The 27,932-nt window shown below is 44.2% G+C and overlaps 1 protein-coding gene across 10 annotated transcripts in view; it reads right to left on the bottom strand.

Annotated features, from left to right (window-relative positions):
* Nucleotides 1–27,932, bottom strand: part of DNM1 (dynamin 1) — a 73,641-nt gene that overhangs the window by 32,476 nt on the left and 13,233 nt on the right. For all 10 annotated transcript variants that reach the window (XR_010886124.1, XR_010886125.1, XR_010886122.1 and 7 more), the window contains exons 2-10: nt 14,538–14,611; nt 13,214–13,363; nt 11,498–11,701; nt 10,805–10,903; nt 10,121–10,281; nt 8,798–8,940; nt 8,581–8,716; nt 7,268–7,335; nt 5,988–6,126 (exon numbers count right to left, since the gene is read on the bottom strand). Coding sequence is in view for 5 of the 10 variants with exons in the window: in XM_067308887.1 (XP_067164988.1) it covers nt 5,988–6,126; nt 7,268–7,335; nt 8,581–8,716; nt 8,798–8,940; nt 10,121–10,281; nt 10,805–10,903; nt 11,498–11,701; nt 13,214–13,363; nt 14,538–14,611 (1,174 nt within the window). In the remaining 5 variants the exon portion in view is untranslated. The remainder of the gene's footprint in view (nt 1–5,987; nt 6,127–7,267; nt 7,336–8,580; nt 8,717–8,797; nt 8,941–10,120; nt 10,282–10,804; nt 10,904–11,497; nt 11,702–13,213; nt 13,364–14,537; nt 14,612–27,932) is intronic.

Here is a 27,932-nt window from a genome sequence, read left to right as displayed (position 1 = left end):
TTTCTGCACTAGTGAGATGCTGCAGTGCAGCCTGGCACAGAAGGTTCCCGCTTTTGGAACAGCACTAGCTACAACGCTATCTTCCTGAATGCAAGTGTCCACATACTTACACCATCTCTCTGTATTTCAAAGCTACTCTCCATTTAACCAACTGCAAGAAGTTCAGCAGCAGGCCAGGCAAAACAGCTGTTAATGGCTTTCTTCTCTTTAGCCCTCAACTTTGTCTAAAAGTCAAGAGATAGTAAACCGCAAGTCTCTTTGCACAGAGGGAAGCTGTACTTCTGCAGCACTCAAGAACAGATGGATTTGACTCCATGTTCTTTATTCATAACCCCTTATTATTCCATCCATGCAGCTTTACCAACTGCATGTACAAAGATCCCTTCACCAACTTGGGTGAAATGAAATAATTGTGACAGCATACAACAACAAGAACACACAATACTTTAGGACAGCAACAAAGGCCATTAAGCTAATTCAAGAGGTGCCAGCCCAAGCTGTCTGTCTTCAAGAAGCCTTACAGGATCTTCAGCAAGCTCAAAGGTCTGTCACCCAAAAGACAGCATCAGTCCACAACACAACAGGGAGGCTGTAACTGCCTTACTGTTAGTATCAGTTCCTGAGCAGCCTTTTCCAAATGCTTCCCCAAACAGCACATGCTCTTGTCCAGGTCAGGCAGTTGAGGCTGGGACAGGCAAGGTAACAAATACTGCATACCAGCGAGTGCCCCTACGCAGCTGGTCCCCTTTGCTTTAGGCCATTAGAACATATCTTGCAGACTGGCTGCTAAGTGGCCTATGGCACTTTCAGATATCTCCTGACCTTCTACCCTCTTTCAGAGGGAGATACAGGCAAGATTAACCTTCTCTCAACACACGTAGACTTTTGACTTCAAGCATTGCTGGAGCCTCCCTTTTATTTTCTAATACTATTGCCGGTTGGCTTCATTCAGGTATTTATTTCTCATCTGTATTTAACATCTGCCCCCCTGGCCTCTCGGGCTTTTATTACAGCCATTAGTCTCCTAAAAACATCACTGCTACCATCAGCTTCCTTGCAGGACATCTTGCTTGCATCACCCTGAAATATCCCCGCCAGGTCCTCTACCATGTCATGCATTAAAAATCCATGGAGAGCAAGTGAGTGTCCAGCACATCTAATAAGGTGGTCCAAAAAAGCAACTGAAATTCAACATCCTCAGGGTTTTCATGATCCTTCTCCCCTCCCACCTCTCCCCACCCACAGCAGACATCTCCAGCCAGATGCAGAAAAACAGTGTAAACAAAAATCAAAGCCACTGACATCAAAAAACCCACAAAAGAAACAGTCTGGAGAGGAGTTCTGCATTGCCACAGTGATCTGGCAACAGCAGGACACAGCAAGAAATAGATTGGGCAGTGCTCAGGGCTTGTTAGAGTTGTCTCTGTAACAGGGGCGGGAGATGAGCTCTGCATTGTAAGTACAACTAGACCTCATTAGTTCAGCTCTCGCCTTCGCTCTGAACTCAAATCAGTTCCGATCTTCCCTTCCTTCCCAATTTAGGATTATGTCAGTGAACCTTGATCCAAATCTGCAGAAGGGGATTGCAATTTAAGTCTTAAAATACATAGCAGAACAGCCCTTTCCATCTCAGTTTCCAGAAGAACCCACTACTGTTTTGCCATGGATGGGTTTCTGGCCCCTCACTGGTAAATTTAACACAAAATAATTGCCACGTTTCCTTTATTTTCAGGAGGCAGGTGGTGCCCTCTCCTGGAGGAAACTAGCCTGGGAAACAAACCCACTCTTGCCCCAACCTCTGAGCAGCATTCATTTAACACCCTCCATTTCACTCAGAGGCAGTTTTTCCCTCTCTACCTACAGCTGCCCTCTGCTAGCCTAAGGCTTCACCTCTGTTGGTTTACAGCATACAAGCAAGAGCCTCCACACTACCTCGCAGCAAGCATAGTCCATGGAGCGAGAGACCAGCAGGAGAATGATGCAGAGGGTGCAAGGGACAGTGGTCTTTCTGACACCAACTACCTTTGGCAGAACATTTTGCACCTCAAACTTTCAACCGATTGCTGCGTTGTACATGACACTGTTTAACATAGCTCTGCAGACAGAGCAGAAGCCTGCAGACTGCTCATGCTGGGGGGGATGTAATCTATTTCTGGCTTTTTACCATTTCCTAGGGTATCTGGATTTCTAAGGGGGCCACTGCAAAAACAAATGAAAGGTTCCAGATGTGCAGGCAGTGGCACAGCAAACAGCTTGCGATGGGGTTTAATCCACACTGAGCTGAATGCCACTGACCTAGGCAGAGGAAGAGGGCAGGATGCAAAGCAATCCACTGGATCCAGCTCACTACTTGGCTAAAGAGCCCATGAGCTAATACCCACTTTTCTTGGCCTGCTTTTAATTGTAACTGCTCCAGTGCCTACAGATTGCTGCTCTCCTTTAGATGCATCTTTATAGCTATTTGCTCTAACTAGTTTGTTGGAGTTCCTGCAGTGCATGTGAGAAAATAGTGTGAGTGTGTGTGGGAAGGAGGGGGCGTTGTCCTTTCTTTGCATTTTTGGTTTCTTTACCTTTTCGCTACACTTTCTGATGGTGGATGTGAGCTCACTCACTACCATATCCACACACTTCAGACTCGGCTCCTTCAACTTCTGCACCTGCTTTTTCACTATGGCTTCAAAAGCGAGGTCAGGCGTGAAGAGACCCGTTCTGCATGGCAAGGGCAGGGTGGGAGGAAGCAACGAGGAAGAAAAGAGCGAAGCAGAGGAGGAGCAGGAAAGAGGAGGAAAGAGGAGGAAGGAAAAGGGAAAAGAGAGAAAACACAAGGCAAAATGAAAAGTGAGATTTTGGTTCACTCCATCAGTTCATCGAACCAGGTGAGCATTGCTATGGGGCCTGTGCACTGCCAAGTATCGGGAGAGTCTACAGGCAGATGGAAGCAGCAGAGGGGAAGGAAGAAGGAGCAGCTGGGCTGGTGAAATGGTGAGCTGTCAAGAACAAGATGAATGAATGGAAACCCCCAAGGAGCAAGTGATGTTTTACTGAATAATGCTTCTTTGCATTTTAAGGTAAATCTGCTTACCACAGTGGGCCACTGACTCTTTTCCTAGAGACCCACCATGTCTCCTTTCCCTTTGTCTCAGGCATTCCCCCTTCCCACCATGGTTATCCCCTTCCGCTTTCCTTATTCCAGCTGCAGGAGGCCTGAACAGGAGCCAAGTTAAGGCTTGCAAAGGTCTGTCACTTGCGTCTGGTTTTGGCAGCAGGAAAGCCGATCTGAATGCATGCCTTGCTTGGTTGCAGGGGTTCAGACAAACTGCTCTATTTATGGAGCATCTTTTGTCTCACTCACCTTCCCTGCAATAGCAACTTCCTCAATAAGACTAATCAGATGCACGCAGTATTTACGAAAATGCAGACAAGGCATCCATACCTGTACAAAACATCAATTTTGCCCTAGCTAACCTGTAGCACCAGACTGATACAGGCCAGTCAAGGTTTTTAAGGAAATGCAGTATTGGTGGAAATTAGTATAAGTGGCCTGTATTTTCAGTGGTTCCACTAATAAAAAGGAGAAAGTCCACAGAAACTGAAGCTATTGAAATATGGACAAGATTAATCAAATTCAAGGCTATTACTGCACACAAGTTTTTCAGCACATCTTTAACTCTCTAAAGCTTCTGCTAGGGTGCTCTTTGTAACACAGTCTCAGACACTGCTTTTAGTATGATGTATTAGTGCTTTCAAGGGAGCGTTGTCCGTTTAACATAAGGAGAACACCCTGCAAGGTAGGGTTAATAGTTAAATCTGGGGTGCCTACAGCTGAAAACAATCACCATTTTGTTTATATCAAATATTTGCTCATTCACCTTACCATCTTGCACATTTCCGGATAGCATCCGCAAGACACCAAGCCCCACTGCTCTATTAAAATGCTCTCCAACACGTACTATGGGACTGGCAACTAATCTGTCATTAAAGCAAGAGTGTCAGGATATGTGATAGGATTCAGCTTCACCCAAAGGCCTCTCTCAAGTCGCCAAAGCCCCTTTTGAGCAAAGCGAGGGCATTTGCAGAGTTACTTTCACACCCTCTGACTCAAAACCATTTCCTACTCATCCAGCCAGCCAGCTAACCTCAATACAAACTCAGTTACTATTTCCTTTACTACCTGGCCCTGGGAGTGGGGCACGCTCAGAGGGAGCCCGGCACAGAAACCAGTCCCTTCAAGCATCTGAAGGCCACCCGAGTGACAGTATCATTTTGTTTCTGAAGAAACAAACAGTAACCGTGACTCCTGGCACACACACAGAACAACCAGCACTGAAATCAGTGATCATATTCCCAGCAATGGGACCCAAACAAGAAAGGGAGTGTCTTAATCCTGCATCTGTGACCTTTTCTGCCCTGGCCCTTCTCCTCCCTTGTGTCCCACCTGTCTGCACTTGTCACCTGGTGACCTGAGGAACCCACTGCTGTCAGAGCAAACAGTCTCTTCACTAGTGAAATTTTTATCAGGGGAAAAAGGGAGCAAAGAAAGAAAAGACGAAGAAAAGCTGAAAATGGAGGAAAGGGAGCAGAGGGAGACAGAATGAATGGGAGATTTTTGGATAGCAACTGATGGATGGTGAACAAACCAAGAGAAACTGCAGAGGGCATGAAAAAGGAAGGCCCTCCTGATCCCATTAGCAGGCGACTCTGGATACTTGGCAGCCCGAGGGCCAGTGCTTACCTGTCGCCAGGCTCTAATGGCAATTTTCTGGGTGCTTCCCACAGTCACACACCCCAAAAGAGGACAGCAGGACAGAAAAAGGAAGCTCCTCCAGCACTCTAGAAACCTGAGCAATCTCTCACTGCAGCCACTTTGCTTTCCCAGTCTGTCCTGGGGGGCAAAGCATGTGTCTGCACACCTGAGCCCTTCTGCAGAGGCTCCTGGCCTCAAGAGCTGCTGTCGCTTGCAGAAACACCTGAGTGTCAACACTTGGGCACCTCTTTCCCTTTGCAAAGGCAAGACATCAGACTCCCCAGGCGCCTCCTGCAATGCCCATTTACCTGCACCTGAAAAGCCAGTGGTGATTCCAGTCTGTGGTGCCCATGCTACCTCCTAACTCAGGTGCCTTTTCACCAGTATCTGTCCCTGTCTGAAGCAGCAAGCCATGGCTGAGAGGAACAGCAGGTGTTTTCCCATCCATCTCCTGCCACTTTTCAACCCCAGCCCAAGCCCAGCTGCAGAAACAGGCTGCCATATCCAGAGAGCAGAGTTATGGCAGGTTCCCCCCACAGCTCCGCTGAAGCCCAGTATGGGTCCCAGAGGGCACAGCCCAAAGCCCTCCCTCTCTCAGAGGGGGCAAGAGGAGCCCAGAGGTGGATGGATGTTTCTAACTTGCTTCTTCTCAGCCATGCGCCACTCTTCCAGAACAGGATATGGACCAAGCCAACCAGAAACCAAGCCAAACACCACAGGAATGTTTCCCTGCAACACAACCCGCAGCCGTAACCACTGTGGCCTACAACATTCAGCTCCGTACACCCAGCACTGACATTGAAGGCTAGCTCAGGATTAACCCACCCTGGCTTTTACAAGCACGGAGGGGCAAAATTTAAATCCCATGCTTCTGGCTTGGAAAACAAAGCCAGAAACTAAATTTAAAGTCAAACATAGCTCCATAAGAAGAAATAACCCTGGCTTTGGAAGGAATCGGGAGTCATGCCACAGAGCAGGAGGGGGCAGGAGGGACATTTCCAGCATCCCCTCGGCTCTAACGCCGCAGGAGAGCCAGGCCACAGCCCACGTCCCGCAGCGCTTCCTTTTCTGTTTGGCTTGTTGGCTGGATCGCCCCGGGCTGGTACCACTCAGGTCTAGTCATGCTGAGGAGGTGGTTAGAAACACCGAGTTTCACTGCAGGCAAGGCCCTGCCCGGGCCGCAGTGCTGCGCCGCAGCCAGCGAGCAGTGGGAACAGGTCAGCTCCATGCTGCCTCCGGTTACCTTCTTGGTGCACTGTCTAACGGTATTGATTAACTCCGAAATGACCATGTCCACGCATTTCAGGCAAGGCTCTTTAATCTTCTTCACCTGCTTTTTCACAATGGTCTCAAAGGCCATGTCGGGCGTGAAGAGACCGGTTCTAAACACCCAGGGTGGGGGGCGAGACAAGGCAGGAGGGGGAGAGGGGGCAAGGAGAACGTCACAGCATTACATACACATCTTAGAGCAGGCACCGCCATCGCTGAAACCCAGCACGCGGGGCTGAGGGGGCCTCACACCCCTCGCACGAGCCCTGAACAAAGTCCTTTGAAAAGGGAGGGTGCTCAGCACCTCCCAAGATAGAGGCACTGTGGGCAGAATCATCCTCCCGCTGGACACCAGCGCCAGGCTGCCTTTTCACCTCAGCCGCCATTTTGCTGCTGGCGCCAGGCCGTCATTTCACTTCAGCCGCCATTTTGCCATTGGCACCAGGCCTGAGGGCAACGAGGGGCCGACCCCCTCCACAGCGTATTTTACCTCGGAGTTGTGCAGCAGGTGAGAGGCCTTTTCTCAATGATTTGAACACTAACACATTTGATCCCCTCTCTCAAACTCAGCTAGTGACTAAGCAAAAAAAAAAAAAAAAAAAAAAAAGTGAAAATAAATGTAGGTCAGTATCTGCCTGCATCCCAGCCTGCAGGAAGGGCACTGAGAGGCGCCAGGCTCCAGCTGCCTTCCTGGGAGCGGCGGGTCTTGAGGCTGCGCTTTCTGACCGTTAACCTCCACCGATGGGAATGCAGGTGTGTTCGCTAGCCGGCCACTGGGATTCGCTCCCACCTGCGCCATTGGGACCCTGGCACTGGGCACCCCAATGCTGCCTCAACTCTGTAGCAGTTGAGGTGCTCAGCACCAGGGGATTATTTTGAATGTTGGTTAATATGGGGGGGGAAGTGGGCAAACAAACTTTTAAAACTAAATGAAGTAGCAAGTAGGGGCTTGCATCCCTCCCTCTCTCCTTTCTTACACCAAAACACGAGGAGCAGGAAAATAACTGATCACCAAGGCAGTTTTACCTTTTGGGTTTCTGTGACTCTCACACGGAAAGAGAAAGCACAACTGACTTGGATGATTGTTCCTACTTCCAAATTTCAAGGCTGCTCGAGCTGCTGGAGGGCCTGGGAAGGCAATCCTTCCCCTCCAGCTGACCTACCGTACCTCTGCAGTCTTCAGCTCCACTCGGAAGGTCTAGAGGTATTTACAAGGCTATGCAGCCAGTGGTCTGCCTAGTGCCTGATACGTGCCTTATACCATGGATGTTCTTGATGGCATAGCTAATCTCTCGTCGCAGCTCCTTCTCATCAAACTCCATCTGCACCAAGAGAGAATTTTAATCAGAATCAGTCTGACCCTCCTATTTGCACACGCACACACACAAATAGGATATACAACAGCACGCATTGCAGAGAACGGAGCCATGCCAAGCCATGAGCACCCACTGTCATGAGACAGACGAGATACTGGCCCAAAAGTTGGATATTGAGTCCAGCCATAAGGCTTCTGTTGCCAGTGGGGACATCCTGGACAAATGTGAAAAGCTAAGGGCCTGTATTTACAGGTGCCAAGCCCCAGCAGCTCCCATGGACAACATGGTGTCTCCTTAGAGACAAAAGGAATGAGACTGAATTGCTAGATTGCTTTCTAAAACAAGCTGGTTTGTCTCCTGTAATTTAGCATAAGGTCTTGGCAGCTTCTCTCCCGCCCCCCTTCTTCAATGAAGACCTTAGAAATGTATTATCCAATACAAGGCAGGCTAGAGCCTTCAATAACAAGGTCTCATCTTATTTAAATGCAAAAAGGAAACAAAAAAAATGCAGAAGATCCAAAACAGAGTGGAATGTTGTGTCTCTTGATTCTGTTCAAACAGACACTAAAAAAAGTTTTCCCCTATCACGTCTTCCTATCAATTTAGTATACTTTGTTGTCCAAGAAAACTATCATTCCATAAAGATTCTCTTCAGCTGTTATGACAGTAGAGGAGTTTCTATACCATTCCCACCTCAAGGCCACTGATAGAGAAAAACAGATGTATCCCCAGGTATATCCTACATCGTCTTTCCTGCTTCATGCATATGCGTTAGGGCAACTTCAGGCCCAGTCTGGTGCTGATGATCAAGGAAGTACAGGTTTCAGCACCATCTGCACTATGTGCAATTCAGTCTGGAAAACAGCTCTGACACTCCGTATCTGCAAGGACATTCAGACATTGTTTTGCTATTGTCCGTGTCAAAGGAAGTTACTCTGCACATTTAATTTAGCATTTAGGGGATTTAAGCCAGACAAATGTTTTCATCTAATTAGGAGGAGAAGGTTCAAGTTCTGTCACAAGGACAAGGGCTAAGGGAAAGGTCAGCACTGTAAAAAGGCTCCAGCAAAGGAAGACAACAGGAAATGAAGAAGGTGGTGATAAAAGGAAAGACAAAATAAAAAAAAATAGTGGTCAGTTAAAGGGAAGAGAGCTGATGAAAGATGCCAAGAGAGGTAAAAAGCCAGACAGAAGAGAGAGGTAATAGACAGCAGGCAAAGAGAAAAATTGGATCTCAACAGCCAGTTATACCTTCACCAGTTCAAAGGGAAAACGCTCATGGAAGATGCGGTTAATCCTAGCTCCTCCTGACAGCTCATAGGTATCAATTTGGTCTCCAGAGCCTTCAATGCGTTTCTCAAAGTCCACAGCAAACTGCTGGACCATCCTGAAGCAAACAAAAAGAATGAAGCAGAACACAGGGCTAAGCAGTTTCTCCAGGGAGGGGCATGCAGTTGAGGTCACTTACTGAAGCAGAGCTTTGGTCTTGCGGGCAGGGTCATCAGGGCGGAAGTTCTTGTACTCCTCCACCTCCTTCTCAATGGAGAGGAGCTGGCTCTGGAGCTTATTCCGCAGCCCTGGCAGGGTGTCACGGATGTGGTTGGTCAATTGCTGCACAGGAAGAAGGTTTACGAAGATAATGAACTTGTATATGGTTACTGGGAAGAGTTTGCTACCTCAACAGAAAGATGAAAGCTCTTCAATTACTCTGTTTTCAATTCCTTTGAGTGTTCCTAATAATAAGTCTATCCCAGGACAGATATTAGTCATAAGCTGGGTGAATCCTGCCTCCCCAACTCCTGCCTATTTTACCCTCAAGTCTGTCCTTCTAGGATAGTCCACGCCTCCCATTCATACAAACTTGTCATCTCAAACCCAGGATTAAACTCTACTTACAATCATCAGCCTCTGCCACTTACACCAGGGTAAAGGCTATTCTGTCCACAAGTTAGCACACCACTGACACCCATCTCTGCAGCTTCACTGCAGCACACTGGAGGGTAGTGGTTAAGCCCATTGTCACCAGTAAGAGTGACAAGGCAAGGTGGAAGGAGTCAAAGCTACTGGTAAGGCTCTAAAAAGAAGGCTTCCACAGAGCACAGCTATGGAACACTCCAAATGTTACTAAGAGGGCAGGAACAAAAACAGAATGCTTCTTCTCCATTTAAGGGAGTATTTCAAGGGAGCAGAGAGGAAAGCAACAATAAGTTGCTATTGCATGAGACAGGAGATAAAACAGCCTTAATAGAAGAGAAAAATGACTACTACCAGTATCAATTTTATTTCACATGTAAAAAACAATCTTTGCAGCTTACCATTTGGCACAGAACCCACTAGAGGTTTAGAAGGGAATTTTTTAAGCAAACCAGAAAAATCTTGCATTCTGTTAGTGTAAATGCAGATGAACTTTATGAACTGACTATTAATTTTGCACCAGTGCCACTGAGAGAATAAAGCAGTGCTTTGCCTTTAGAGTGTAAGCTCAATTATTGACCTTAATGTGTTTCACTATATCAGTGTTATCCCAGTCAGGCACATTTCATAAGACCTGGCACTGGAACTCTTTTTATGATGCAGAGAAGGAAAAAAAGAGTCAACCAATCCTCACAAGGCTCACTGGCAAAACAGGGATTGAGAGAGCCCTCTTTCCAGAGGACTGTAAATATTTATCAGCTTGTTGACCAAAAACTGCAGGATTTTCAGTATTTTTCCATCTCAGAGAAGCCCTGATGACCAGGCTAGCCACAGTTTTGTGACACAGTAGGTGGCAGTTCCCAACTGGTGATAGTACCTGGTTCAATACTTTCTGCAGGTAGGGGGTTCCCATGCGATCAGCCATGTGTCTGTAGGCTGGGTGGGAGAGAAAAAATTTTCTCTCTGCAGCCAGAGCAGCCTGAATGTCCTTCTTGCCATCAATGTCCTTCTGACTTCTGTTGACTACACCAATGTAACCTGGAAGAGAGGGGGTTAGAGATCAGATGGCTGCAAGGATGAGAACATAAAGGGGAGTCCGAGCTTGAGGAGAAAGTTAGATAGCAACACAGTAAGAGGGAGACTCCAAAGGCAGATAATTATTAGGAAACAATTAGAAGAGTTTAAAACTAGAATTTCCTCTGAAAAACCAAGGTTTGGTACTTAGTATGCAGAATAAGAATATGACCATGTAACTGAGAATTATTTTATGTATTACTTTGTTTCCCAAAGAAGTGAGGAAAGAATGTAAAGATTATCAAAGAATAAGGCTATGCTTCTGCTAGGACTCCATATCAAGATTCAAATATCTGAAGAGTTCCCATTAACAGTGTGACTCATCCCTTTCCCCCAACTTTTCTTGATTTTGGCTTGGAACAGAGATGGCTTAACCACAAGTTATAGCAGAAGTTCTAGGAACATCAAAAGAAGGGGATGAAGCCAGGGTTCTTTACACAGGGAGGATGGAGACAGGAGATCATGAGCAAAGCAAGAGAAACCATACCTCTACGAAGAGGAAGCAATTTATTTTCTAATACATCTCGTGCATCAGTTCCTTCATCCATAAGATCCAGTTTAGTGATGACTCCAATAGTGCGTTGCCCTATTGAAAAACCCACAAGCATACTTGATCAAGCAACAAATAGCTCCTGTAAGTTCTCTGAACAGAGAAAATATTACACATTGCCCAACTTGGCTACTCATGGGCTCTTGGACTCAAACATGCGAGATTCCCACCATGCCCAAGAGGCCATGAAACCAAACCAAATAATGGAGGTCAGTTCTCAGTTACGCCCTCCTGAAATGCCCGTATGCTATGCCACAGAAGAGAGGGAGTTTAGTGTAAAGTTTCCTGCTTACTTATTACATTCACCAGGCAGACTGTGGATGGGTGAAGTGAACAAAGGGAAGTCTTCTACCCCTTCGGGAATGGGGCAGGGGCAAAGGAAGAGATTACCAAAAAAAAAAAAAAAAAAAAAATTATTATGGCAGGCCTTGCTGACACTCACAACCACCCAGAAGATTGTGTGCTGGGGAACATACAACCCCAGACAGGAGATGGAAGCCCACAGCTACTGGGATAGTCATAACCAAAAGATAAAGGGAGAATCAGGCCTCTGACAATGAGGCAATGTCATGCTAAAATATTATTATTTAATAATTAGCAATATCATGCTAAAATAAGAGACAGATTTACCTTGAGGATCCACCTCCTTTGCAATCTTCAGAGCATCAGAGTTGGCCAGATCAGAGTTGGCTGGGGATACCGCCAGGATGAGGCAGTTCTCTTTGGTGACAAACTGCATGAGCATATCTCGGATCTGGAACTCAATGTCAGGGGGCTGGTCCCCCACCGGGACTTTTGTCATACCTGGTAGGTCCACCAAGGTCAGGTTCAGGACTAGGCATAGGAAACAACAGGAGAAAACACAAGTGAGAGTTGAGGTAGGACTGTTCAGGTCTAAGGAATACCTGTAGCTGTAATGTCTCCAACACACAATAGGCGTGACAGCTGCACACACAACTCAGAAGCAGAGTTTTCTAGTTCTTTTTTGTTACTGCTTAGTAACAACTAGTTCAGTCTGGAGACTAGAAGTGGAACCCAGAAGGCAGAACATGGATATCAGAATTCCAAAGGACAGAGTCTAGAGCAAGCAGTCTTAAGATCTGCTGTTTGACTTGCTGCAAGACTCTGAAAGGTCATAGTTCTCCACATGTCCATTCTCTTATCTGTAAAATGAGGTTAGTAACATCCCACAAGGCTGTTGCAAATCTGGGAGGTAATGATAAAGGACAGCAGATACAAGAGGGGCTCTGGGGACTATCAACACTTTTTTTTGACAGCGTTTATACTGAATGAACACCAAGATTGACTCAGCTGGTGAGCAGCATCATACCTGCAGCCTGAGTCCTACAGCACAATTGTCCAGAGTTGCTACAATTTTCTTATCTCTTGTCATTCCCTTTAAATCACTTGTTCTCAGACTGATCAGGGGAACTCTGTGTCCTCAAAGTCCTTCCTTATATGCTACACTGAAGGAAAAGAGATGATCATAACTCTTGTCACCCCACAGCATAGATTGGGGGAATCAAGAGAGTTGGTTCCGCTCATTACGGACTACTCCCAGGATTAACGGGCTCAATCACACACCCCTTATTCAAGCAGTGGTCCTGTCAAAGTCAGCTGGGCCTTCTCCTGAAGGACTATAACATGCAGCCCTATAATTGTTTAATTATCTTATTGAGAAAAAGTCATGCACAAGTCCTACCCAGCCAACTGCTGATGTAGCACCAAGCTGCTGCTTTACAAATGACACCCAAGCAGCTGTTCACATTTAAAAAGCTGACAAATCTGGGACCATTGTTAGAGCAGAATTCTTCCACTGAAAATCAATGGCATATGATGTGGGCACTATCCAGAGAGAACTAAGCAAAGAATATTGCTTACTTCCACGCCAACAGAAGACGAACGCTCTTGAAGAAAGCCACCCTTCTCCCTTTTCCATAGACATTTTTGTTGCATTTCTTGTACCCAGTAAAGCAGTATCAAAAAGTGAGGGGAGACAGCAGCTCTTTACAGCAAAGCGCATGTTGATTGAACAGAGCTGTCCTTTGAGGAGCAAGTTGTTTCTGAAGATAGTTGTTCCAGGGAGAGGTCATTTGCTGGCAGTCATATACTTCAACTGGAGAAAGTCAAAAGACTAGAACGTAGCAGACAAAACCCTTCCAGAAGCATGGCAAAGGCTGGCAGTTTGGTACAGCATGGCCCAGGCACACAGAGATTAGTGTGTGTGTGTGTGGGGGGGAAATCCAAACACTCCCCATTTCATCTCTTCTTTCCATCTTTGCTTCATAACAAAGCAACAACCTGCCTCACCTACCTCCTGACTTCAGATGCTGCATAAGGACTCACCATGGGGAGAGTAGACTCGGAGATTGATGGGCACAGGAGAAATCCCTTTGTTGGAGCCAGTAACACGGTCTGTTTCAGCCTCAATCTCCAAACGGACCTCTTCAAAATCAGTAAATTTCTTTCCTTTGCAGTGTAGGAACTCCCCATATTCTAATTAAACAGAAGCAAAGAGTCAGAAATAGTCATTGGAGTCAATAGAGTAACATTCAATTTTTTAAATGAAAATGTAATGTACTGGAGTAAAAACAAAACAAAACAATAGAACGGTTGAAGGGATAAGGTCTGGCAAAGGCCTCAGCCACTAGAGCCTGACAGGCTTGCAAAAGAAGTAACTGCAATCATGCTACCTGATCAACAGCTGAGAGAGCCTAAAGTGAGCCCAAGAGCTTCCCAGTCCAGCTCTTACCCCAGCAGAGGTGGCATCCTCACTTTTCCTCATTCAATTAATAATCCAAGCCTTCCTCTATTGGAACTAAGCAAGCTTAGCATGCACCTGCCTGCAGGGATGACTGCCACAACTGCAGTGGAAGTTACCTTGGTACTTAGGAGAGCTTGGGCTAGCTCTGTATTAAAGTGCTAGGGGTAAATAATAGTCTCATGCAATGAGAAGAGACCCACAGAGAGGGAGAGCAAAGAAAACTTCTGACAAGGCAGCTGCTTTTAGTCCTTGAATAGGCTAACCAATCCAAGAACTCTGTTTCAATCCAAAAAGCCCTATTTCAAATTGCCTCACTATTCGAGATAAGAGGACTGCTGTGAAAAGGCCAAGTTCACCTGGCAAGAGAGGAAGAGCACCCTGAAACATTCCCTCACCAGCTTCCTGGATGAGACCTGTAACTAGGGGAAGACTAATGAAAAATACCTCTGCAAGAAAGTAGCAACAACAGTGAACTGCTCAAAAGATCAGCCACAGAACTCTACTAGAGTCTCTCCTCTCCAGACCCCAGTGTTCTTACACTGGGTTTTCAGTGCACTAAACTCATCTCAGTCCCTTATTTCAGGGGATAATCAGCAGGGTCCTCCTAGCCTTTTCGGTCTTATCCACTCATAAAAGTCACAGCTGTAGACATAAAAGAAAATCATGACAAGTGTATGCATGAAACCCTGCCTAATAAATTCAAACAAAATGACTGAGAAGCATTTTGCATCCGAATATTTAATCCATCAGATATTAAACAAGCAGAACTAAAAACCAGCTGCAGGTCATTTTTAGCAAGGAAAGTTCTCATTTGCTTTTTCACACTGAGCAGTGCCACTGATCAAATAATCTTTCTGGACTAAGACAGCAATCCAGCTGGACACACAGGGGAGGCAGCTCACATACCTGTGCTGGAGTTCACCAGCTGCAGGACCAGCGGGCGTCTGGTTACGATACCAGATCCACGTGGCAGAAAGTCCCTGAAATGAAATAAGAAGGTTCAGATGACTGAGTGATTATTTCCTTCCTTTTCCGTGGCTTTTCTGCTTTTATAAGCATTCATGGATTCTAACAGGGCATCTCAGCCATGGGTGTGATAGAGTTTAAGGCACTTAAAGGAGGATGAGGAACTGTAGTTTTGAGGAGGCCGATACCCTCAGCACATCTCCTCTAATCTCATCTCTGACAGGTATAGCTCCCTCAGCTGAAGTTCCAGACTAAAGAGCCCTTTTAATCCAGGTATCTGTATTTTGGAGAAATTAATCTAGGTTTCATCAGAAAGAGAAAGGAGAAGTTGAAGAAGCAGAGGCTGAAAACTAACAACATGCCTCCTTTTGACAAAACACAACTACCCGAGCTATGACAAAAAGCAACACACAACCACACACAACTCACACCCTGTGCTTTTGGGGTTGAGAGGATACTGCATTGTCCCAGTGTGCAAACAGCACATAATCCATCTGAAACAGAATAAAGAGCAGCCAAAGGCTTGCCTCCACCCAGGACTTCTCCTGGCTCCCTGATCGAAACAACTCCTGCCAAGGCAAAAGCAGCAGCAGTTTCTTCCCAAATTCCACGAGAACCCTGAAGTTTTCTGTACTCCAAGTAATTTCAAAGGAAGGAAGCCTCTCTCTATCCTTTTTCCTAATGCTGACTTAGCAGCCACAGCCCACAAGCTCTCCTTTGCTTTTTTCAATCCAAATGCTTCTTTAAGCAAAGCTAGGCATGCTCATTGCATCTGCTGATGGCCTTGCTAGTTTGTGGCCTGGTTTTCAAGTGCTCAGCTGTTCATGTGGCTCTTCAAGAGCCATGGAGCATTTCTGAAAACATGATCAATTTGCTTTCTTGCCCAGTGGGAGAAGCATCCCTTGAAAATTTGGTGCCTACAGCATGGATTTGTTTTTTTTTTTTTTTTTTTTTTAAACAAAGTCCTGCCTACACTGCTTGGATTCTGGCACGCAATCCTTCCTCCCTTGGTAGCAGGGGCAGTGAATAATTTTGCTAATATCAGCAGATTCCAACTGTTCTGGTGAAAGGGAAATCCAGGCCCCTCAGTTTTGAGTGTTATTTTCTTGCTCTTGTCCTGAATGAACTTATACTTAACAAAGTGAAGATGAGAAATAAGCTTTTGTTTTAACATATCAGAAAAGGACTTGAGAAGTTTGATTTCAGCTCCTGGTTTGGCCACTGATTTCCAATGCAAATTCTTCTATTTCTCTGTACCTTCCTTTCCTCCACTATAAAAATAATTCTCCATCTGTGGGTTGTCAGAATAACTCAGTAATATGAAAAGGTGCAGAGCAACAGTTCTGCACCTCAAGTACAGGGAGGGCAAGGAGGCACCCTACAATATCTCTTCGCACCTCAAAAACATCTGCTGTCAGTTACTGTAAGTCTGGAGTAATGTAACCTCTGGTGCAAACCTACACCAGCTAAAATAAGAGTGTAACCCCTTCTCATTATTTCAGGCTTTTCAGAAGGACAAAGAGTTAACTGGGGTTTGTCTTTCATTTGTTTTTCAAATAATACAGCTCTAGTTTTTTCCACTCCGGCAGGATTAATCCTGGAATCTTTGAGGCATTGCATCATTCTAGCAGCTTTCTGCTGTCTCAGCTTTATTCCTATAGATGTCCGTGGTCAATATGCAAAATAAAGTCCTACTCTAGCATTAGGTTTTAGCATAAGTAATTACAAATATGGAGTTGCACTGACTTACTTTGAATTGATTATACCTGAGCAAGAGGTATCCCATTACTACAGATTCCTTTTTTAGCACAGAGACAGTACTTAAGCTGCTGAACTCCAACTTGCAGTATCAGATCCTACTTTACTGCAGGAAAAGCAGCCACTTGCATTTACATGAAGGAGTTCTCTAGGAATCAAGTTTCTCCTCATGTTGATCTCCAGCTTTTCCTGAAGCTTTCTGCTTTGGCCAGAATTGACTTCTCTGTTGTGCTTGTCACAGCTACAAAAGAAAAATTCAGGGAAAGGCGGATGGAAAACCTGTGTGGCATCTGGATTCTGGCATTATAGAAGACTGATCCAATTCATCATGTAAACTGAGCAACTTCTGGGCTATTCCAAGAAAAAAAATACTAAGTCCTCACACAAAACAGAAAAGCTAAAAAGATAGTCTAATTCAAGATATACTTTTTTCAGTAGTCTTCCTCTGAACACAGTGGGCCAGATACCATTTGAGTAATTCTACTGATTTCATTCAAGATACAAGAAGGATCATTTGCGCCTCCACTTTCTGTTCTTCTGTTATCAACTCTAGCAACTCCACCCTTTGAAATATTAAGTAGTATGTTACTTTACCGTGAGTTGAAAGAACATGTTTATCATGTTATTAACTCAGTATTTTGACCTTTTAGAGTTTTGCATTACAGAATCACACGTTGTTTAAGTTTAACTTCAACAAACTTTACATAATGATATTACTAAAGAAGTATTTTCTCAGTTCCTCATGATGTAAAATTAGACACTTCCTAGTCTTGAGAATCTAGGGCTTGTCTACATGGAGACATTTACCAGCAAAATTACACCACTATAGTTATACTGATGTTAAAATAAGTCAGTGGGAGTATGCACACCGGGAGTTACTCTGGCAGAACTTCAGGGATAAAGCTACGCTATCATTATTCTTCTGTTAAGTCTCCCTTCGTAGGGAGGCTGAAGGTTCATTATCCAAATCCGTAACTAGTCACCTAAATCAGCAGTTTTAGTGCTGTTTTATTTCCAAGTGAAGATATGTGCAATTTGATCCCTAATAACAAGAAATTAATGTGTATTCTTATCCATAAGCTATTGGGAGGCGCATGCAGTTCAACCTGCAAGTTTTTTCCATACTTGACTATCAGAGGTATAGGAGTAACACTGACAAGAGCGCTATAAAACTGATGCACTATCTCCCCATTGCATCCACATTATTTCCTGTTCTTTCATTCATCTCCTTTCTCTCTACAATCTGTTGGACAGACTCTGTCTTCTTCCTCCTGCTCAGGCTAAGCCTTTCAAATGATAGGCACTAAAAAGTAAAGATTAGTAAGTGCTGCGACAAGCTGGCTGGGTGTCAGGGAGAATGCAGTGTAAAGGAACCTTGCCTGCCCTCTTCAAGTAGGCAGAATAAATTGCTTCTGCCAACAAGCTGCAATGACAGAGCCCGTGTGGCATGGACAACACGCCCAGTCCAAGTTTTGAGTCCGCTTAGCGGCCAGGGAAGAAAACATGTACATTAACACATATTTGTGCTCCTTTTTCTGGAGAACACAAGTGATGAAGTTAAATCAGAAACAGGGAATCAATACAATTACACTCCAGATGAGTTGGGCAGACAAGAGCAGAAGGGTTAGATAAACTGGCTTATTCAATTCCAGCATCATTTGGGGGGGGGGGGGGGGAGAGCAGCAGATATAGCATGTATCTTCAGAGATAACGGGCTGTAAGGCTCCGAGCACTGGAATGACAAGGGCAGCAGGCGTTCCACCTGTACAACAAGGCAGCCTCTAGCATGAGGTCAAAAAGTAGCCTCATTGCATGCATCACTAAAGTGTGGTGCCTGAAACAGGATATTCAGGTAGGTTAAGATCATCAGCCTCCTGTTTTTTCCTCATCCACTTTGCGCCATGAGAACTAAAAATTACTTTTGTTGTTGTTTAGTTTATGATGTGCTCAAGTGGCAACACAACCCTTGATTTCAAAGCTTTTAAGCAGGAATAGCACCCTATGCTACTTTTTCCAGCTAGGTTTCAACCAGAGTATAAAGGAGATAAAGTTGCAACTAGACAGAGCTATATTCATGCAATAGAGATACTTACTTTGTTTATATCTTTGGCTTACCATCTACGCAAAAGTCCCCATCAGGATTTTGAAGTATCAGTTCTAGTAATGCCTCTCCAAGCATTTTATCAAAGTTGGAAAACGAGACTCAGATCAACTACATTCTCTGAACTGACAGCCAGGGGAAGACATACTTGTTCATATTCCACACTCTCCAAGATCTCTTATTAACTGCTATCAGAGAGAGGATACTGAGCTAAGAAAATTCTTGGTCTGAAGAGGGATAGCTCTCCTCTTCTAAGCCAAGGACGAAAGCTAAGGGAGACAAGTCTTGACAGGTCACAAGCGGAAAAGTTTCAGGCAGAGAAATGACCTGAAAAACACCCATTGTTATGTCTTGCGTTGTTCACTTTTGAAGTGCTTACACATGTTCTCAACTAGCATCACAGCAACCTCAGGGCAAACCCAATCACATGATGCCTTCCAGTCTTATTTCTATTTTAGTATGCATAGCTGCATTAAAATACAGATTTGGGCTGAAAGCTTGCATTAGTAATGCAATAGCCAAAAGATGTTTGAGGGACAGAAAACAGAATCTAGCTGTTACTGTAAAGCAACACTCAAATGAAATCCAAACATGTCAACATACTAAAACCTATTAAGGCAATCTTGATGTCTTGCAACAATACATTTATGATCAGGGCATTGGCAAGGAGATATCTCCCACAAGTTCCTAAAAATAAATGAAGTTAAACACCCTATACTAAAATCCTTCACGTATTAGGTACCTTGGGATCCTACAGAATAAAAAAGTGGTATTAATGATGGAACAAGCAGATGTTTGCTCTATAAACAAATTTCAGACCTCATTAGGTAACCCGTGTGGTACAGAGGATTAGAAGTTAAAGGTCACATAGACCAAAGTTGTTTCCTTTGGACCAGTTGTAAAACACAGGGGATGCGTTGAATGCTACAAGCAGTTTGTCCTAATGTTGTACGGAAAGGGAAGAGAAATTTTATTAAAGGCAGACAAAAAAAGGCAGGAAATACACCCACATAAGCAGCCTAGGACTTCCTGAAAAGATGTGCATCAAAACTGTCATAAAGTTGCTTGTGTTTATTCACTGCTACTACATTGAGGAAAACAAGACTGCCTCCATTAAAAGCAGAAACTTGCCTGAGCTGGTTTCCTGTAGCAGGATCACATTTGTTCCTAAAGAACACACACAATTTGCTAGTCAAAAAAAATACTGGTTTACTCCTTTGGTCAAAGAAATAATCTCAATCTGATGGTTTCTTGTTAAACAAGAGATATTAGCCCTTTGGAGGAGGAACTAGTCTTCCAGCATCACAGCGATCATTAAGATGATCATCATGGGCATATTGTGCCCGGTTCACCTGCTTTGTTAGGATTAACAGTCTCAAACCTGATAAACACAAGAGAAATAAGGGATTGCATGAGCAAGTCTGTCCCTTCCTGCTTTGCTATAAGGGAATCCGATCACTGTTCTGGTTTTGCGCTTTAAAGCTTAGAGATTCCCCATAACAGCAGCATTTAATCCCAGCAGTACAACATTTGCAGCTCACCTGCCTATGCTTTTGTCGCCATGCCATTCTGTTGATACAGCCCCCTCTTCTCAGCAGTGGGGGAAGATAATAGATGCTAATGGCATCCCTGCATATCAGCTCCAACAGCAGCTGCTTCTCAACAGATGATCTTCCACTGCAAATCTGACCATTGTGCCTTCACTTTCCATCACATTCAAGCAGAAGAGCACCTCTTTCTGGTATCCTCCTTCATGTTGCACATAGAAACCTGCCTGCTTGTAGCAGCTCATCGCTTTAATAATAGCATAAAGGTCCCTTGAGGTTTGTGGAAAGATCAGTATGCAGTACTGACCAAGAAGTTTCATTTTGCTTATAAACATACCCCTGAGAGGAGACTGCATTAATGCAGACCTTCAGGGACAGACCAAGAGAAAGATGCAGCAGGAAAAACTTTCTTATTGCTCATACATTCTAGAGGCTTTAATATGGCCAGGACAAGGCTTTTTGCAATCCATTATGTGGCAGCGCAAACACATTTCTGAGCCCAGCTCTCAGACCAGGAAGAATTCAATTCCAAAACAGGAAGACACGCACAAAACATGCACACAGGCAGACCCAAGAAAATTTGTCAGCTCACAGGATGGGCAGCTAGGACTCCTAAACTTAATATTAACATTAATACTAATTTTGTCAGGGTTTTATTGAGCCTTCTGAACAAATTACTTTGCACCATGGAATTAAAACACATTTGTAGCTCTACATCCACTGATAACCTCTATTACTGAAAGAACTTTGAGTCAGCACATCTCTGTGCAAGACTAGTTTTAGCAAGGAAAAATTAAGTGACTTGACTGAAATTACAACAGGACTTGGGACAGCCAGCAGCAGAAGCAGGCCCATGCTTCTGCTCTTTGTTCTAACTGAAACACAGACCAAATGCTTCCACTAACACTTACCTTCCTTCCCTCCAGGGAAGCTGGAAGGCTTGCAAAGCTGCCTATAGTGGGCTTTGAAATATGACTCAAGTCCTGGTCTAGATACAACCAATCCAGCATCCTTGCAGTTCAGTGTTTGTCAGTCTTTTGAGATTCTTGGACTGAATGCACTAGAGAAGGTAAAGCCTCAATTAAAAAGCCAAAGCAGCAGCTTATGAAGACATAAAAGGAACTCCAAAGAACAGAAGAGAGAACACCACCATCTGATCATTTTATTTCCATTTGATTTCTTATTAACTATTTGCACACAAATAGGGTATTAAGGGATGCAATTAACCCCCAGTTTGGACTGTATTAGTTTCAGGAGATTGAGATTCACACAGCATCTAGAATTTTTTCCACACAGTTGTTTCTGGTTTTTAAACCTAGTATTTATTTTTTGCATTCTGGTGGAGCCCAGGGACAGCAATTGGATCAGAACTTCATTCCACAAAGCACTATGCCAATACACAGCAACAAATACAGTTCCTGCTCCTACAGACTTTTCAGTCTACTTACACAATTCAGACATGCTCCTGTTTTTAAGGTCAGAACTACTTTTGCTTCATCTGTCAAGTCTTATAGTTAATCATCCATCATTCACACAGATCAGCAAGAGTTCCCCATTTTAACTCACTGTGCGGCACCATGCATTACAAGAATCTCAATACAATCTAGGGGAATCATCAGGGAAGTCATGGGTCAAAGACACTAATTGTACTGAATGGCAACATTTACATCTGCTTGATATAGGCTGCATTTTTATCAACAGCTTACACATCTCAAATGCACTTCATCTCACAGCACAACAGCTATGTTTTCAAACATATTCTTACTCCAGCATGTCTTTCTAAAATGGATCTTTAAAACACAGGCTGATTCCTATAAGACGCATATCAGCCACAGAATATCTATAAGGCACAAGACATTTAATACAAATGTTATTGACTGCTAAAAACAAGCACCTCAGAAATGGTAGGTTTTCCATTTCTTGAAGACTAACTCAAGCCTGGCTCTCCTTCATAACAGGCATTTTTAGTTCTCCCAGATGGTACAGAAATGCAGAACAGCATGCTCCCTTGAGAACATTTACCTGGTCTCTGATCCTTCAAACTGTATGCAAGTACCTTCATAAGAAACTCACTCACATGTGGTGCAAGAGTAAGGACAAGTTTGTTTTTCCCTCTGCCACCTAACAGGCTAGTAAGAGAGTTGCATTACAGACCGACTTTTCTCTCCTTTCCTGTTGACTGTGTGGCCCCTAGGAGCTCTTATTTCCCCTGAAAAGGAGTACTATTCAAAAAAAAAAAAAAAGAAGAAGAAAACACAAACAGCAAGAATTTAAGAACAGGTGCATTATGAACAAAAGCACTCAACCTGTTGTTCTAATACTTTTTTTCCCTCTACCTTTAGCTTTCATCCTCCTTTCATGCTGCATCATGTGAACTTGGGCACCAGTCCTACAGAATCGTAAAGCACATGTAAGTCTCATTCCTAAGTAGCCATGTTCTTTCCATGAAGGACAGCACTTTTAGACTCAGAAGTTTAAGTCAGGGGATATGTATTATTTATCTGTACATCTCTAGACCACAGTGAGTTTAGCCTTGACCCAGGGTGAAAGAAAGAGCAAATTCATAACCACTTGGTATAAGTTCGTTAGAGTGTAATATGGTACTGGTCACACAATGAATACAATAGATCTTTATTTCTATATGCAAGTACTCCATATTCTATCATACTGGCAATGTTATTGCATACAATGATTCATTATTTAAGAATACAATTGTGAAAAATAAAGACAGGCAATAGTTCATGAGTATAATATACACATGTTAGCAGAAACAAAAACAAAACAGAAGGAGGCCTCCCACTGCCTTGCACCTTGAGTTGCTATTTAGAGCGCTGCAAAGAGAGGTTAACACTATTGTGCTGACTTGGAGCACTTACAATGGCTGTGCAGAGCGATCCTGGCACCCAAACAGTATCTCCAACACCTAGACATTCCTCCCCAATACAGCTCTCCAGATCAGTAGCCAAGAAGGGCCAAGCAGACTTCTCTGAGTTTGCCTTACATCAGATGAGTTCCCAGAGACTGTCAGACCAGCTTCACAGGTGCTCTCCCAGCACTGCAAAGCACTAGTGCGAGTACAAGCTGAACCCATTCAGAGCATACTAAAGATTTACACACAAGAGCCAGGAGGGATGTATAATGAACTAGAAAGAAGCTACCTAAGTTTGCAGCTTCTTGTAGTCCCCTATCTGCATCAAGTCCTTCTATTCCTTTGCACAGTCTTGCAGTTGATACCAGCACAAGTCCCTGCAAACATGAGGGGCATTTTGTTTGAGATGCCTCTATTAAGATTTTATGCACAGACCGAGGCACTGTGGTCTTCAAACATGGAAAAAAAAAAAGTCAACTGTGCTAATTCACTGTACCAAAAAAAAATAAATAAATAAACGAAGAAATAGAACCTGTTATCTACCACACACACATTCTGCTCCAGAACTGACCTTATGATATTCGCTGCAAGAATCACCTTTCCCCATTTTGTTGTTGTTCCCCTTCTACAATTGAACAGGATGTGTGATATTTTGGAGCTCTACTGCATCTTTTTCCCATGCTATGCTCTCACTTTATTCAAAATGAGAAGAAGTAGCATGTTGAGAGTTATACATGAAGTAAATAAAATCGCATGAGCAAGCTATATCTACTGCAAAAGGCAATAGGAAACACAACAAAACACACCCCACGTCACATGCTTTGTGCCAAGAAGACAGGAAACCTTACACCTTGCAGACTTCCCTCTCCAAGAGGATCCAGCTCCGTGGAAAGCTGGATTGGTGGCTGTTTAAAAGCCTACGCAGAACAAATTCAGCGAGTGCAACCCAGGTCCTAGTGAACAAGCATAATGGTGGGTTTTGTCCCACTGATATGTGGGAACAAATGACTTGCACAGACAGCCTCCACGAAGAGCCAACAGCTGAATGAGCTTCCATCTCAACCACACGTTGAGATGGGTTGTCTTCTCAGCATGGGACACAGCAAAATTGCCTGGCCACTGATCTAGATCTATAGAGGTGACATAATCCAACCTATCCTTCTATCCCCTTCTTGGGCGAAGATGTTTTTGGTCAAGCATAGATCTTTTTTCCTATGGAACAGGAGAAAGCCTCTGTCACTGAAAGGCATTGCGATATTTATTTTATGTGCTCTTGTAGGTCTCCGGGAGGACCCACATGCTCTCAACATCGAAAATGTTAATCAAAAGCGAGGGCCCCACTCGGAGCATATTTGTTGAGGTAAGGGCGGGCTGAAGGGGCTCAGACAACCAAGCAGGGGATGGGCCCAGTGTTCTCTCAGGTCACCAGTGTTTTAGTTGCAGTGGCTGGGTTCAGACCGCAGCACCTTTATAAGCAATGCTACTAAAGTGAAAAGAAAGTGCATAGCAATTTTTGCATGAACATTTGCTTAGAAACAGCTCTTCTCTCCCTTGCCCTACCCCTCCCACCAAATCTCTTCCAGAGCGTACTAAATTTTGCTTCTCTGGCTTATCTCTGACTGCACACACTAGCTCCCAAGAGTCATTACAGTCATTTCCTCTCTCATTCATTCTATTCACATCTCCTCTCTTTGCAACTCACTCAGCCCCTTTCCTGCACATGTCTCTATGCAGGTCTCTGGAACCAGTGGGATAAGATAAAAAGGTTTTTTTTATTATTTACTGTTTACTTTGATTTGAATCCTTAGGGTTGATTTCTTTTTCACACTCCACTAGCTTCAGGGTAAGTCAAAATCTGGACAAGAACTGCATGCATTGTGCCAAGTCATAGCTAAACTGGAGACTGTGCACAAGTTAAGCTGATTCAGAATTACAGAGCTTCATGCCCGTACTGCCTTCACAGTGCAAAGGATATTCAAGAAAGTCAGGAGCATTCTTGCAACTTAGGGTATTCTGCTTTCTTCTGATGGCCTGTGGGCCTGCCAGCCTGCACCAGAGTGAACTGACACAGCTGAGAGTTTACCCTGAGGATTTCTGCTGCTGTATGCCTAAAGCAATTTCAGGGAAGCCAGCATTACCCTAGCTTTATGCTGGTATACCTTACAGCAGGATCTGGCTTGACTTTTCAAGGTGTACTATATATTTTTAGATAACCTGAAAGGAAGGAGAGATGTTGCCATATTCTTGATACACCCCTGCACTGAACTCAAAAACAAGAGTTACTGCATTCAATCAGCTTGCTGGCTGTGTTACAAAGCGTACAGCAAGGACTTCTGATACAGAGCTGCACTTCATCCTCAACTCAATCTACACAACCTGCACTAAAGTCTCTATGCACAGTGCAGGGGGACAGAAGCAGAGCAAATGGAATTTCTCTCCCTTTGAGAAGGTGACATAGCTCCTGTACCATAATCATAGGAGGGGAGGAAGAGAATAGGCAAGGGAGCCTCTAGCTACCGTTTTTTTTCCTTCTTGCTAATTGTATAGAGAAAAAGTGAAACAATTAAAAGAAAAAAGAGAGGAAATCAGTGGTTAATTGCAATAAAAGCATGCTATTGTGGCTGCTCATGGACCTACTAATGGCCCTAGAAAAGCCACGTGACTTTTGCGGTGAAAATACAAAACAACAAAGAAAAAAAAAGCAGTGATCACATATGAGGAGTGTAAAATCCTCAGCGCCTTGAAAAATAAACATTTCCTATTAAAATAGGCTTCTGAGCACTCCCCTGATGAGCAGGTCTAGGTTTGGAGTCACTGCCCACCTCCCTACATCAAGGGAGGAAGCTCAAACACCGGCACTACCACTTTACCAGCTTTCCATGGTCTGCTTTCCTCCCAGCTAAAAATCTAAGCTTTCCCTTTCAGAATCATCACTGTGGCCTAGATGGGCAAGTGCCCTTAGGAGATGAGAAAGTCTGTGGCATACAAAAGGTCTAAGCCAGCCCCTTCTAAGGATCAGCACTAGAATCTCATACAAGGGCACAGGACCCATTTAGAGAGACTCAGTACTGCAGACCAGTATGAATATAAGATTTTTAGTAAGTATTGTTTTCATTCGAACCTGAAAGATGTTTGTAGTCTTGCTTTGATTCCTTCCCCGGTATTGTGAGATTAGCTTTCATTTTAGCAAAAAGGTTTTAAGATCATCACCTAGTCATAGGACATCAGGTGTTGGAGCTTTCTGAAAAAGAGTACACCACGTATCACAAGATATGCATTAATCTCAGACAGGCTTCAAGTTTTGCTTGTTGCTGAAAGATCTCAGCTTCCCCCAGTCCCTGCAGGCACCACAGATAGCACCAAGCTCTTGCCTAGAAGACCACGTGCTGAAGTGTGAGCACAGGTCATTACTCTGGCCATCATCTCTGAAGATCTGGGCAGGATATACAGGCATAGCTGCCTGTAATGTCATTCCCCCTCCTTTCTGGTCAATAGCAACCAAGGTTAATTCTTTGCTTCTAAGTGCCATGGAGGGCTTGTGACCCTGGGAATCCTGGCACACAACCACGGTGCCTTGTGTTATCCCTGCTGAGGAAGGCTGCAAAGGGAACAGATTGGATCCACATGCTCCTCTCCTAGTTGTGATCACTGACTAGATAGATAATCCCTTCATGGGCGGCTGCTCTACGATTGCAGTACAGCAACCAATCCAATCCGAGAGCCAGAACCAGGCCCAGGGGGATAATTCCCCTCCTACTACCCTACAGCATGGTGAAGTCTACTTGTTTCCATAGAAACAAATCAGTTTGATGTCCACACAGTCCCTGCATCCCTCACTGCCATATCTCAGCCTCAAGCTGCTGAGGCTAAGAGATTTAAGCAAATGTCTACAGGTTTAGGTCAAGAGATCGCAGGAGAAACAGGAGGAATTCCAGGCACATTAAACTCACCGTCTCGCCTGAGATGCCACTTATTTCAGCTGATGTCTGCTGTGAGAGAATTAACCAGGAACATACTTTCCCTCCTCCATTTTGAGGATTGACTTATCTGCCAGATCTCCCCTGCAGATGGGTTAGTCCTGAATACACAAGGACATAAAACACAGATGGGAAAGGCATACAGGACACTCCACCACCTCAAATGCACCTGTGAGCCAATTTCCTCTTTGTATTTTTGCAGATAACAACTGTAAAGGGATTTTCTTGTTTGAAGCTCTGCATTTTACTGAGGAAGATTATTTAGAGAGTGGTGCAGCCTACAGTGCAATGCCTGGTCTCAAAAAGTCACTGCCCATTATAGTAAATGCCGCATTGACTCTAGGCTGCAGCACTGGTGAAGGCAAGAGTCTTGACACTATAAAATGCAGCACTGCCGCCATGCAGCTTCCTCTGGGATCTTTGGAGGAATAGAAAGCAAAGTCCTGATCTGGCTTACTGCCTTGGGATATTCAAGGCAAAGAAAAACAGAGCACTGATTCTACATGACAATATCAGGAACTCAAGGGAATAAACAGCCCAGCATATTCTGAATGGATGTGGCAGCAAGGATTACACATTTGTGGAAAATGCAACTTCGATTTCAAGGCTGGCAATTCTCGGGGGGAAAACAAGGCTGGTTTCACTTTAGGGGATTGGCATCTTCAACTTGATTTAAAAACAACAACAAAACCATATAGCATCAGACCTGGGTAGTGATACTAGGATTCAAGGGAACAGTGACTACAGCACTGCCTGGGTCCAGAGGTCTCAAGAACCACAGTTACAGGAAACACTGCAGCAGCATGATGTATTCCCACCCCAGAAGCTGCAAGACCCTTCTCTCTGCCAGGCTGATTTTTCACCATTATAGCATGAGAGTATGTTTTCCTTCTACTCTCACTGAAAAATATACACACTGGCAAAAGCCACCATGTACATAGTTTATTCTACTATGTACCTTAGCCTGCAAGGCTTTATCTCCAGAATCTGCAACTTCCAGACAATAGTCTTCAAGAGGACAATATTAGGCATCAGCAACACTCTAGAACATCAAATTAACCCCATCCTGATGGCAGTAGTGAA

This window comes from Apteryx mantelli, chromosome 21 (genome assembly GCF_036417845.1).
Source record: "Apteryx mantelli isolate bAptMan1 chromosome 21, bAptMan1.hap1, whole genome shotgun sequence".
Classification (NCBI taxonomy): Eukaryota; Metazoa; Chordata; class Aves; order Apterygiformes; family Apterygidae; genus Apteryx; species Apteryx mantelli.
This window is presented reverse-complemented; position numbering and strand designations above follow the sequence as displayed.